Source organism: Rhinolophus ferrumequinum, chromosome 24 (assembly GCF_004115265.2).
Source record: "Rhinolophus ferrumequinum isolate MPI-CBG mRhiFer1 chromosome 24, mRhiFer1_v1.p, whole genome shotgun sequence".
NCBI lineage: Eukaryota > Metazoa > Chordata > Mammalia > Chiroptera > Rhinolophidae > Rhinolophus > Rhinolophus ferrumequinum.
Genome location: NC_046307.1, coordinates 25630851 through 25644906, shown reverse-complemented (window position 1 = coordinate 25644906; position 14056 = coordinate 25630851). Strand labels below are relative to the sequence as shown.

The 14056-nt window shown below is 49.3% G+C and overlaps 1 protein-coding gene across 6 annotated transcripts in view; it reads right to left on the bottom strand.

Moving 5' to 3' along the window:
- The window catches only part of LARP1 (La ribonucleoprotein 1, translational regulator), an 83713-nt gene that overhangs the window by 28864 nt on the left and 40793 nt on the right, over positions 1-14056 (bottom strand). For 4 of the 6 annotated variants that reach the window (XM_033096579.1, XM_033096580.1, XM_033096577.1 and 1 more), the window contains exon 2: positions 9512-9646. The exons of the other annotated variants lie outside the window; for them this stretch is intronic. In XM_033096579.1, the coding sequence (XP_032952470.1) occupies positions 9512-9646 (135 nt within the window). The remainder of the gene's footprint in view (positions 1-9511; positions 9647-14056) is intronic. 6 annotated transcript variants of the gene reach the window in all.

The following is a 14056-nucleotide window of genomic DNA, read 5'->3' as shown; positions in this document are numbered from 1 at the left end:
CTTTAGCCTGTAGTGACTCAAGCAGCCAGGTGGCCACACTCTCCCGGCAGACATGGACCCTGCTGCCCTCGGGTGGCTATGGCCACCTCCACTCCTAGCACAGGTCCCTAAAGTCCTGCCCCAAAGCTAACTGTCACCACAGCTGAAACACATCAACAGCCAGTGAATTCCCTGGCCTCCAAGTGCCAGCTCCCTAACCCAACATTTCTGAACAGCACATTCGGTTCTATTTAGAACAGTAATAATTATGACCACCTCTTACTGGGGGCTGAATAGGTACCAAAAACTGGTCTAAGTTGCTTTCTCTGTGTGATTTAATTTAATTGCCTCAAAAATACTATTATTCCAGTAGTTTGGAAAATGAAACTGAGGGAAGGGACTTGCCCAACGTCACACAGTATATATTCTGTGATATTATTCACAGAGCTCAGCGTAAGTTCTTCCAAGGCGGCGCTCCCTGACTGCCTAATGTAAAGTGCTGCCCAACTAGCAACTCTGAACTCTGGATCAAGTTCTAATTCAGTCCATGATTTGGAGTCTTTGGAACATTTATCACATCCCTGAAATGACTGCATTTGTGTGTATCTCAACCCAGCAAGCCAATCAATTACTGAACCCATACGATGTCTTTGCAAGGTGCCCAAGTTCTTTACATGCAGTAGCTATGATTTTTCACAACCACTCTAGGAGACAGGTGTGATGATTCCCAGATTACAGATGCGGAAACTGAGGCTCAGAAGATAGGCTAAGTGACGTTCTGAAGGTCACCATGGTAGTAGTGGGCAGCAGAGCTGGGACAGTAACCCCAGTTCAGCACGACCCCAGCCCTGGGCTCGATTAGCCCATAGCACGCGCTGTGTAGAGACGGACTGGGAGCTCCGTGAGGGTAGGTCTACCTTGCCACTGGCCCCGGGGACCCAGGACTGAAGCTTGTGTATGGCAGCCGCACAGCAAGTATTTACTGAATGAAGGAATTTACATAGGTCTGGGTGCTTCCAAAGGAATTTCCAGAGCATTCTCTTCTGGGAAGAGAGAGAGGTTCATGGCCCCTTTGCATTACAACTGAACAGCTGTGCAGTCTGGCAGCTGCAACCTCACTGGAGACCGGACCTAGGCCCTGTTCTCCTCAGAGCTGGAATCAGCGTGTCTCAGTCCAAACACCAGGGGCCAGCTGTGGGAAACAAGAGGTCACAGAAGGTGTGCAGCAGACAGAACAGCAGAACGACTCCCCAGAGGTCCCAAACCTAAGCCCCTAGGCCCCAGCTAAGGGGGCAGCACCCACTCAGGAGAAGTGGAGGCTCCAGCCTCAGACCCAGGCTTAGTGCTGTCAGGGCTCCTGCGTTTTCAAGAGAAGTAGAGAAACAAAGTGGATATCAGAGAAATTTCCTGCTTTCTAAATACTGTTTATCAATTCACATTTTATAAACCCCTTCCACAAGCCACATTCACCCTGTGGGCTCTCGTGTGGTCTCCTAGCTCTGAGCGACAGGCCAGGCAGTCCTCAGGCAGCTGGGCCCTGGATTTCAGGAGCCGCTCCTCTCAGGAAGGTTCCAAGGCACAGGGAATGCACTATTGCCCGCCTGACTCCATTGTCCTGCTGCAGGAGCTCCCCAACTCCAAACTGGTTTTCCCTGGTCCCTGGGGGGCACCCACTGCCTCGGGGAATGCAGACTCATTCTTCTCGTCCTAAATGCATTCTTAGTTGGAAGAGACTGCTGACTCCCTACGAAATTACTTTGGATTAGCCCTGTTATTGAAGAAGAGAGACTGGCAGGGACTTGAGAACTCATCCCATTGTACATACAGGAAAGCTGAGGCCCAGGAGGGCTCAGGCTGTGCCCAAAGTGACCAGTGAATTGCTGTGAACATCCAGTTCCTGACTCCAGATCCAACTTTTCCCGCAGGTGGGAAAGCCAACTCCCCCCTCAACAAATATGCTCGGTGCACCACGACACCCACTTCCAGGGTGAGAGGCAAGGCCTCAGGGACCCAAGCATTACAGGAGCCGTCCGTTTTTAAGAAAATGACTTCTCACGTGGAACTGGGCATGACAGAAAAGAAGGGGTGCTCTGGGTGCAGTGGACCTGGGAGGGGTACCCACTTCCACCCCCAATTTGATTTCTTCACACTTCTCCAAGGAAGGCCGAATCTTAGATCTCTGGAAGACGTGGGCGAGGCAGGCCTGACCAGCCATCTACCCAGTGTGGCAGGTGGGGCACCCTCACTAACCATTTCCTGCTGTCTGAAATGACCAAGACCTAATGGCTCCAGTCCTGCAGGCTGGGGACACTTGGTGGCCGAAACACCACAGAAAATGGGAAGGGCTTGCCAGGTGTCCTAGAAGCAGATGAGGAGCTGGAGTTCTGGGGTGGAGACCAGTCCCCCCAATCCAGGTCAGCCAGGTTGGCCTTGCTCCCCTGAAGGAGCTGATTTGCCTCTCAGTGAATTCGGACCAGCCTTGGAGGCCCCTTCAGCGCCACATGGTGCTCCCCAACTGGGAACGGGCAGAGCCCCAGGATACCGTGGATGTGGAGACAGGAGCTGCCCCACCTGTAGACTCCCCACCCCTACTCACACACCAAAAGCACCAGAAGATACCCTCTTCTACCCATTCCCCCTTCGGTAAATGTTGAGGGGGATCTGACCCTTGCCCCCAAACCCACCCCACCAATTTCTGAGGCTGCTGGGCTAAGAGCCAGGACAGAGGAGTTAACAGCATGGGCTTCACAGCCCACTCCAGGAAGTTCTGACCATCAAATAAGTAACTCACAAGGCCAGGGGAAATGGTCAAATCCGACCAACCTCTCATGTAGCCTGTAACTTGACAGGCATTAACTGGGCCACACAGGAATGAGGACCAAGCTAGCAGCTTCATAAGGAGGCAGAAAGGCACCTTACATGGAAGCTCCTAGAAGAATCAGACTTAACCTCTGGTTTTCTGAAACTATGAAAGGGGCTCAGAACAGCTGCTACTAGCTCACAGGATGTAAGCAGCTGAAATGAAGTCATAGTTAAACACAGAACTACCATAAACTCATGATAGTTATTATGATTGTTAATCTCTGAGGCAATTCTTGAACCTGGTGCTAACAAAAAAAGGGGGGGTGTGGTGGCTAGATTTAGCAAATAACGCAGGACACCTAGTTAAATGTGAATTTCAGATAAACAACAAGTGATTTTTAAAACTACACATGCCCCACGCCACATTTGGGACACATTGTACTAAAATATTATTCACTGCTTATCTGAAATTCAAATGTAACTGGGCGTCCTGTGTTTTTATTTACTAAATATGGCCACCACAGGCTGGAAGGACCATTGCCTCGTGCTCCCTGACAGTGGGGTAGTGAGAACCTGTCATCTGCCAGTCCTAACATTCTTTGATTTTATCCTAATGCTCACTGACCACCAGACCCACAACTTTAGATGAAGCCAGCTTTCTAGGCTGCACTTCTTAAGCCAGTAGTGGGCACATGGGTTCTCCTTTTTGTATTTTTCTTTTATTAAACATTTATGCTCTGTTGTATTGAATATTTAATAGTTTCTTGAAAAATAAATGGCAGAGCTCTTCTGATGGAAATGAAACTCAAGCCCCTTTCCCACTTTATCTCCCATTCACCTGGAGTTCCTGTGCAGAAGCCAATTATGAAAAACCCTCACTTTACAGTTGTGGAAACTGAGACCAGTGAGCTAGCAGGCTTGCAATACCACTTCTGTAATCTAAGGGCACCTGGGGCGGGGGTGGACAGCCGGTTAAAATGCAGGTTCTTGCTTTCCCCCATGCTCCAGAAATCAGGTTGGGGGGCATGGGGTAGAGCTAGGGCATCTGCAGCTTTAACAAGTTTCCAGGGCAATGCTGATGCCAACTGATGTTTGAGAACTGAGCTGCCAATGAGTGAGACTACCAGGAAGGGACCCTGGTCTCCAACGCCCAGTCCAGGGTCTCATGCTTGCTTGCAGACAGGAATTAAATGGCTCACAAGAGCAATAAGTAGAATGTTTTAATCACACACACAAAAAGCAGCTAGAGGGATGCATGAGGAGCCCACCCCCTCCATTCACCCACCAGTCCAAACTCCAGCATCAGGTACCAAGATTGGTCAGGTCAAGAAGCCACAAGCTAAGAAGAACTGACTCTGGGTGGTAAACACACATTGTGATGTATAGAAGATGTATTGCAGAGTACACCTGAAACCTATGTAACTTTAGTAACAATTGTCATCCCAATAAACTTAAAAAAAAAAGAAGCCACAAGCTGAGTGTCTTGACAGAGGTGAGGTCACAAAGGATCCCTCTGGGCTGGGCTCAGGGTTTAGTTTCACAACAAGCTCCAAACTATGGTATTGCCAGAGGGAGAAGAATGAAGGCTCTGAAGACAACTGTCTGCCTGCCTCCTCCTCACAGCCAAAGAGCCTCTACTCTTACCCTAATTCAGTTTGCTCACCCAATGCTCTGAGGTCTGGGTCAGTTAAATAATAATGGCTCAATTTACTAAGCACTTACATCAGGCCTCCTGCTGTGGGCCTTTTGTGCATTCAGTTTTTCAATCCTTACAACTGCTATCCCCATTGTAGAGACTCAGAGGCTAAGTGGTTAGCCAAAGGTTACACAGTGAGAAGGTATCCATCTGACTCCAAGGATCTGAAATCCCAAGCTACCCCAGGCCTCTCTCAACAATGCTGGAGCCAACACTAGGTTCTTTAGGTCCCCACAGGGCTCCAGCTCAAGCCTGCAGGTCCTACAGGTGACTGAGGCCACTGGCCCCAGAATCCACTTCTCTGAGCCTGTTACTTCACCTGCCAGTTGGGGATAACGCTACTCAGCAAAGGGAAGAAGGGCAACACAAAGCCAGGAACCAAAGCACTGCTTATGGCAAAGGCAATGCTCCAGGGCCTCCTACAACCCAAATGCCCAGGCTGTGGCCAGCACCAAGCCCAGGAGAATTGTGCCGCCTCAAGCAGATCAAAAGGAGAGGATGGAGTACAGAGCAGAGCCGCTGGGACAAAGGACAGGCAGGAGAGGGAGACAGGAGGTGGAAAAGCCAGGATTTTGTACAGGCCCCGTTCCAGGGCACAGGAGAGAGCTAAACAGAGAGCATGAACCACCCACCCAGGTAAATTAGCTTTCCTTACCCTTGGTGACCAGGGCTTATCCTAATCAGCTCCTGAGGTACTTCCTCACCCACCATAGTGTCTCAAAAAAATGTCTGATAAAGGAAGGGTTGACGTGGTTCTCCACATCATATTAAAGTGTAGAACTGAGACACAGTGAGTTTCCCGACTTGTCCCCAAAATACCAACTTATTATATGAGATCCCAGCCCTGCCACTCTATCATGAAACTTCACCATGGGTGAACTTGGCGACTGAGGGGTCTGTGTGCCCGGCACTGGGGAAGTAACAGTGAACGAGCCAGTGCCTATCCTCCGAGGTTCCGTTCATATAAGAGCTTCATCTTCAACTCCACCTGTGACTGGCTGCTCTTAACTGCCTGCGATCAATTTGCAATGTCTGCTGTGGGCAGGAGAAGGGACAGCAGCCATGAACGTATTTGTATTTCCAGTCTGGTAATGACTGAAAAATGCTCTTCATCTCAACAACTATTTAGCCCATATTGTGTACTGTGGATACAGAAAGTGGGTAAGATTGCCAAAGGTCCAGCCATGAAACTCGTAGCTGACGTGAGAGCTGACATGGTGGTGGTAGGTTCAATGTTCTTTCCCTCCAGGGGCTACTATGTCCTCACCTCAAGCAAGCCTGCAATGCTGAGGTCCAGACGGTACCACAGGGATTAAGGCAAGGCCCAAGAGGAGCAAAATGCAGAAACACAGGTGAGAATTAAGAATGGATGCCTCTGTGGAAAGAGCACTGGACTAGGAGTCTGGAAAACTGCCTACTTCACCAAGGTCAGCCTGGATCACCCAACTGCACCACCAGCAACTGGGTGGTGCTCCTATGGCCAGGGCTTCGAGTCCAGGCTCTGGTACTTCTCTACCTTGGTGACTCTGGGTTTCTGTAAATAGGAATAGTTTCCAACTTAATGGCACTGTGTGGATTAAATCAGTGGATTAAATATTTGTAAAGTGCTTGGAAAAGTGCCTAGAACATAGGAAGCACTCAACACTTGTTAGCTATTATTTTGGAAATGTACTGATGACTGAGTACCTGATTAGGACCACTGACAAACTTTTCCACCCTACCCCAAGCTCAGTGGTGAACTTCCCGTTAGGTACCTAGTCCTGGATGTCTGTCTGCTCCATGGCCGCCACCCTTCCCAGAACCACTCTGAAGAACTCATCAGTAAGACAGAGTGGACGGGTGGGCCTGTTTTCAAGAAATGTAGAGCATTTCTGGGCAACACCTCCTCCATTTGGCCAGCCCATCACTGGCCTTCTCAGGGTGTGTCGAAGGCTGGCCCAGTGTGGGGGAGGAAAGAGAGCTGAAGGCTTGTGTCTGCAGGACCAGGAGCAACAGCATTTGCACTGGATCTGCCTTGGTGCTTGTGCTGCCGGGCCTAGTCTTCTAATATGCAGTCTTGCAAGCACTAACCATTCAAAGGGGCTCCTGTTTCTCCTTGAAGGGACATGGCAGAATGAAGCAAGACCTAACATGGACACTGTGATCCCCTTGGTGCCACGTGGGATTCGTTGGCCCAGAGACAACCTCAGTTTTCTATAGTCTTCCTCAGTCTTCTCAATCATCCAATGAGAAGGAACCAGATGGTTTCCAAAGCCCCTTGGGACTTTGGCCTTCCTCAAGTCTAGACTCTCCAAAGAGCTGTCACCTCAGAGGGGCAATGGCAGTGATGATACAAGTCAGGAAGAGAGACAGAGAAGGCCTGGAAGGGCAGAGAATATCCCAGAGCAACTACAAGCCCAGCTGTAGCCAACAGGGAACTTCAGCAGCCTCTCTACTCCCAGCCAGCAGTCTGGCATTCTCAGGCTGCCAATGTCCTCACACCCCTTTCCCATGCTTGGCAAGAGGGCCTCCCACTCAATGGACAAACTGCTGTGCCCACAGGTCATGGAGAGAATCAAATTAACTTTTTAAAAAATGTTTATGGAGCTACTATTGAGCCCTTAGTATGATCTGTCACTGTGCTCAGTGCCTCCCTTGCTATCTTACTTAATAGGAAGACTGATGCTTATCTTCTTTTTACTCTGCTGATTTTTTTCCCTTATTAGTTGTACTTTAAAGGGTGGGGGTGAGGTGGGGGGATAAACTGGCTCTGCCAGTTCTTAATTCTGACCCTGGGCAGGTCCCTTAATCTCTGTAGGTCTATGGAGAAGGAATTTCTCCATAAAAGGGAGCCAACTACTACCCACTTGAAGGGCACTAGTGAGGTATGAATAAAGAAGTGTTTTGTAAACTCTTTTGAAGTCCCGAGGGCTATCCCAAAGGCAGTACCAAGCCTTTCAACCCAAGGGCTTAACAAGTAAGACTAGACCCCAGGAAATATCAAAGGATGGTGGCTTAGCATGCTCAGCACTGGCAGGCGCCATCTTGGACAGTGTCCCATCTCCAGGCAACAGAGCTCCGGGAGGAGCACAAAACCAAGGCACCATCTCATGCCCTGGAGCGGCCCCCTCCCAGCCTGCGGGAACTGCTGCTGGGCGCTACGGGGACGGGGAGGAAGACCCCGTCCCCGGATCCACCCAGCCTGCCAAACCCCAATCATCCAAACTCCAGTCCTCTTTACCTGAACACTGATTCAAGGTCTGCCGCTCCCCCCAGCCCTCACATGAAGGGGCCGGGGGTGGTCAGCAGCTAGCTAGTGACACATATACCTAGAAGGCAACTACATTTTACAGGCTGAAAAACTGAGGCACAGACTTGGCTGTGGGGGAAAAGAAACAAGACTCCTACAAATCTCAGATCTGCTTAGGAATGAGGTTCTTGCCACAAAAGTGGCCTGGTGTGAAGCACTCGTGTCCCTGCACTAGGGGGGCAGGACTATTTGACAAACTAATCAATTATTTAGAGATTTCTAAGTCCTGACCTCACGCAGGCCAACCCATGTCCCTTCTGACACCCACTCCGGCCCTGCTGGTCTTTCCCCCTCTGCAGGCCAGCCCCCACCAAGGACATGGGGCACCCCAGGGCAAACCCATGTGGGGGACTTTGCCCACCCCCAGTGGTTTCCTTTTTGTACCTGGGCTAGTTTCAAACCCAAGACTGAGTTCGTAGAAGGCAGCTGAGTGCGGCGCATGCAGTGAGCACCGACCTGGGCCTCAGAGCGCTTGTGTTTTCCACACCGCATCCCTGTACAGGTGCCTCGTCAGTCGCTTTCCTGTGGGCCTGCGACCCTCGGCAACACAGTGCGTGTGGGCACAGCACCAGTACATGCGGATTCTGGACTGGGCTCGGTGGTCTCGGATCAACTGCAGGGGCTGCAGGGGCAGTGACGGAGCAGAAGCCTCACAGCAGCAGCGCTGGCCCGCTCCTAAACCTTCTCGGGAACATGCTACCTTCCTCACCAAGGCTGCTCTGAGCGTTACAAGATATGTGCCCTTGAAAGCCTACGTTTCTTAGCGGGGAAAAAAATACAGCTCACAAAATATGATCCCATTTTTAAAAGGTGTGTGTGTGTATACTGGGGGTGCCAAAAAAATATATACACAGTTTAAGCGATGTTATCTATGTATTACTTAGTAGTTCGCCACAATCAGAAGTGCCTGGACGCGGATGGTGACCACTCTGAGCACCTCTTGTAATGGCAGAAGTCAAACGTGACTTGTATTCATCTTTTGTTATCGGTACATATTGAGTTTTCCTTTCTGAAAACGTACATACATTTTTTGGTCCCCTCTGTACATGCACACACACATAGTGTAACACAACAGTCAGGAGCCACGTGGATACTGAGCACTTGGAATGTGGCTAGTCCAAACTGAGGCGTACTTTTAAGTGTAAAGGACACCGAGATTTCAAAGACCTATTTCAAAGAAATCAACTATTCACTAATGATTTTTATATTGATTATATGTTGAAACAACATCTCGGGTTGTATTATTTAAATTGATCTTACCTCTCTCTCCTTTTTAAACTATGGCGACCAGAAAACTTAAAATTGTATATGTGGCTCACATTGTGTTTCTATCAGGCAGCGCTGGTCTAAAAAGATAGGGTTGCTTTGTAGTATTTATGGTGGTTGGTGGGACGGGTTATAAAAAGGATTTGTTTTCTCTTTGCTAAAACATATTTGGACATCTTTCTACGATGAATTACACGTGTTGTTTGATACGTTGAAAAGATTTCCCCTTCAAAGGAAGTTAAAAGGCCCCAACATGTAATAGTGTTTCCCATCCCCCTTTGGTAACCCAAGCTACTCCCACCCCCACCCCCACCCCTCCCACTGGCCGGGAGGCCGTGCCTGAGAAACCACAAGGTCAGCACAGCTCTTTCCAGCAGGCTGCACGTGGCCTAACAGAGCTAAAGAGGAACATCTCTGGGGCAAGAGGGGCCAGGCCTCTCCAGCAGGATCAAAAGTTCCAGGGCCTGGCTCATACTCACTCAGGGTGGCCAGAGGGGCAGAGCTGGGACCTCCAGGCTGGGCCACCAGGCTCCCGTAGAGATTCCTGCTGTCTAAAGATTGGTGTGGGTCCTCTCCCAGAAAGTTTTCCGGTTGGGTATATATACTTCTGTGGTCTGGGAGAAGGCAAAGCCAGATGATAAGTAAGGAGAACTCAAGTCAGTATGCCATCTACTGGAATCCCAGTTACTTACTAACTACTGCACAGCCCAAAGCAAATTACTGAACCTCTCAGTACTTGTTTTCCCATCTGTAAATTGAGGATCCTAACTGTAGCTAGATCCCATACAGCTATTGTGAACCAAGATAATGAGTAAGATGCACGTGGTGTCTTCGAAGTTTGAAAATCACACAAGAAGTGAGGGTCTGGCGCAGTCTGGCCTGGCTCTCCTGGGCATCTGTCCTCACCAGGCAAGCTACCCATGAGGCAGATTCTAGGGTATGTGGCTAAGCCAGGGACCCGATAACGGCATATCAGTGATAGATGAGCAACTGCATGCATGAACATGGGTCCAATCCCTTCATAGAAGTTGTGAAAAATGAAGATCCAGCCAGGGGAAATGGAAGAGCAGGACTGAAATCAGAACTTGGATCCCCAGACTTTCACTTAAGGCAGCTTGTTTTGACCCCACCCTGAAGATCTTACCTGAAATAAAAAAGCTACCGCAGTTTCTGACAAGAAGTCAGGAACAGAAAACTGGCATAGAAAAGCCAGGTCAGGCTCACCCCGCCCCTCCAGGCCCCACCACCCATGCCCCAGCTCCTGCTGGTGTCCCCAGGACGTTCACCCACCTTCATGCTAGGGCATGGAGCATGGCACAGACCAAGGGAAACTGGTCCAGGCAATGAAAAACCAACACTTCTGGCTCTGGGGCCAAGAGACCCAGAACCCAGGGAAAAACACCTGTCTGCCTCAGTCCACCCTTCGGATTAATGGGCACAGTGCAACTAACCTGGTTTCTGGACAGTTTGAGAAGAGAGGAAGAAGTAAGAAATGGCAATCAAAAAACTTCCTCTTTAAGTGGCCTAGTCTTGGGGAAAACAGCTTAAAAAAATAAATCAATCAATAAATCAGGCCCAAGCCACTATGCCATCATCCATTCCATTCCATCTTTTTCCTGGACTACTGAAGAAGTCTCCAAAGGAGTCTCCCTGATTCCAGCCTGGTTTCCTCCTGTCCCCACCCTAGTCCATTCTCCACAGAACGAAGAAATCCTGAAGGAGAAATAAGCTGATGCCACTTCTTTCACTGTTTTCAGAACAGAATCCAAACTTCCTAAGCTGGACTTCATTCAAATGCCTCTTGCTTTTCTGATTTTTTGAGCCCCTCGTGTCTCACTCATACAAACGTCAGTATGTTCCTTGGAGAATGCTAAATTCAAGTACTCACCAAGTAGTACTTGATGTTCCTCCAGGCTAGAATGCTCATCACCAAGCTCCTTATCAATCTCACCGTAGAGGCATTTCCTGACATCTTGACTAAAGCTGCCCCAAGCCACACACCCCCAAACTTGTCTATTACATTGCCTCACTTTCTTTCACAGCACTTAGCACTATCAGCAACTGCCCTGTAGTTTTCAAGATGATTGAAAATCAATCCTCTTCTCATTGAAAGGGGCCGGTGTCCCCTTCCCGCCATTCTCTGCAGGATCTGTGACCTCTATCAACACAATATGGCACCTGACGCTGTGCTAGTGCTCAGGCCCAGAACCGTAAAATACTGACAGCATCCACTCCCTGTCTCCTGGAACACTCTCTGGGACCCCTAAGCCACTGCGTTGTAAACCCTACTACTCCGAAACCACCACGCTGGAGAGGGCATCTGAAGGCACTCACTCCAGTTCCAGCCATCACTACCAAACATGTGACTGAAACTGTGGTGGTGGCCCTTCCAAACCAGAACATGTGCCACCTCTATCACTGCCATGTAGAAAAGAAGAACTGCTTGGCTGAGCCCTGTCCAAATACTGACCAACAAATCAGTGAATCAAATGGTTGTATTAAGTTTTGGGATGATAACCAGAACTACACTGTTGGTTTACTGTTTCTCCCCAGGAGGAGGGAAACTATGAGGGCAGGTCCCTTCAGTCTTGTTCCCACCAGTACTCCATGGTCTAACATTTAGTAGGTTACTCAAATGAACGTTTGAAATGAATGGCTTTCACTCTGTTAGCAGCCAAGCGAGTTCCTTTCACACAAAGCTTAGGCTCACGCCCTGGTGCTTCTCCAGACACACATGGGGATTCTGAATCCTGTCTCCTGAGATGGTCAGCTTCCCTTCTACACAGCCGGTTGGTTGATACTTTGACCCTGGCCTCTCCTAGACCAAGGTCCTATTTTAGGGCCAGAAGGATTTCTCAGGAAACACCTAATCGAACCAGGTACAGTATGTCAGCATCTTCTCAGTAACGTTCCTGCCAAGAGATGGGCCACAGTGTTTCCACACTGCTCCTCAGCACTCAGCCCCTTCTGGGGCAGCCCATTTTAGTCAGAGTTTCCCAGAAGGCTAGGGCAGAATGCGCCATCCCTGGGTAGAAGTATCCCACAGCCTTGGCCAAGCTCTTGGGAATGACTCACTGGAAAGCCGGTCCAATCGGGGGGACAACAATCCCAATTAAATGACATCTTTCTTGCAAACTGCAGCCTTGACCTCCAATCTGATATACAGAACTTAACCTTGGAAAGGACCTTGAAAGGTCTTCAAACTCAATCACCTTCATTTTCAGAAGAGGGAAAGGCAGACCAGAGGTTCAGTCAGTTGCCCAACGTGTCTTCGCAAGTGAGCCAAAGAGCTGGGACTACAAGGCTGCTCTCGTTCCCCGCCCGGGCTCGCTCCTCTACCCTTAACACAGGGCTCACACCGACAACCTGTGTGAGGAGAAGGCCTGCCTTGGATGAGTCTCTCTCCAGTGTCTGTGGCCCCCACAGAGAATTTAATGTTCCAGTGAGTTCCAGTGCCCAAAGAGCAGGGCCATGATATACAAGGCCTCTAGCCAGGACCTTTCCCCTTTCCACCCCAAGATATAACATCTGCCTTAGCCAGTCCGATGCCTGACAGGGTATTTGAGCTGGAAGGGGCCTTAAAGACAGAGATCAAAGATGCTATACCCATTTCACAGATGGAGGAAGTGAAGCAAAGGCTCACTAGGTCCTAACATAGCCCAGTTTCCCTAGCAGCCCCATCCCTTAGCTCTCAGCGCCCTACTGCCGCGCTGGGACCTTAGGGTACAAATGCCCAGGTGTCCTATCTCCCCATCATACTCGTTCTCCCCTCTAGGAGTTGCAATTCCTGCCCTAGGCCTTCAAGTCTTCCCCACCCTCTCCTCTCAAACTCTTCTTCCACAGGACGCTGATCAGTTTGCAGTCAGGTTAGATGCTGTCCCCTCCCCTTTGAACGATATAAAACATACCAAGTTTGAGCCTGTAGGCCTCATGCTGGTGTCCTTGTCTAAAGGGGACTAGGTTTCGCTACTGAAGAGCAGTCATGAAGAAACAGAGGCTCAGCGTGGCCAGGTCGACTCATTCTTTTCCCATAACAGCTTTATTATTTCACATACTGTCCTACTCACCCATTTCAAGTATGCAATTCAATGGCCTTTTTTTTTTGCATATTCAGAGTCTTGCTTTTTAAAGAGAAGCTGCAAATCTGTAAGTCTCCAGATAAATTTTCTTGATTTAAAAATATAGGTGATTGAATTGTTTTTAATGCAAGGCCAATGAAAACCTGTCAGTAGACTGGACTGGGCCTGAGGAGGTAGGTGGAGGAGGCCCACTTGTGACTTCTGCCTTTTAGGATATAAGCCCATCACGGCAGCAATGTGTCTTGTTTACCCCTGAATTACGGGGCCTGACACCTAACAAGTACACAAAATTTTCTGAATGAACAAATCTAGCAAAGTACTCTGCAAATTTGCAGCTGCAGAGCCCAAAAGCAAATCGCTACCCAAACTGTTTAAATATCACCACGGCCAAGAAGTCAGTACCTCCTGTAGCCACTGAATCCATTCAGGGGCACTGCTGAAAGTTACTACTTGACCAGAGCCAAAACCTACTGACCCTCCACCTCTCACCTCCCACCTGCCATCAGTTTTACCTAGAGGGCCACATGAAGGGTCACATTCAAATGCTTTATTTCAGAACAACCAGTACCCACCCATCTCCAGCTTTGATTCTCTGGCAAAATAATCCTAGTTCCTTCCACCATTCCCCCGTCACAGAAAGGTGCATGAGTCCCGGTGAGCCGCCTTGTCTGTGTGTTCCCGATTTCCTGTGTCCCTCCCACATTCCCTAGAAGCAGCACCCAGCTGCTCACCGCCAAACCTTGCTGTCACCATGTCCAAACTCCACCTCCCATACTCTGCTCTACTTCAGGCAAAACCCAAACCAGGCTACTATTCCATCCACATAATTGGTTTCTCTTCCTCATATTGCTATTTATACACAGAACAGGAAAAGCAGAGACCTCCGCACCCCCAAAGACACCCAAAGCTGCAGAAAGACACCAAAGATGGAGTGGGAGGGTTTCC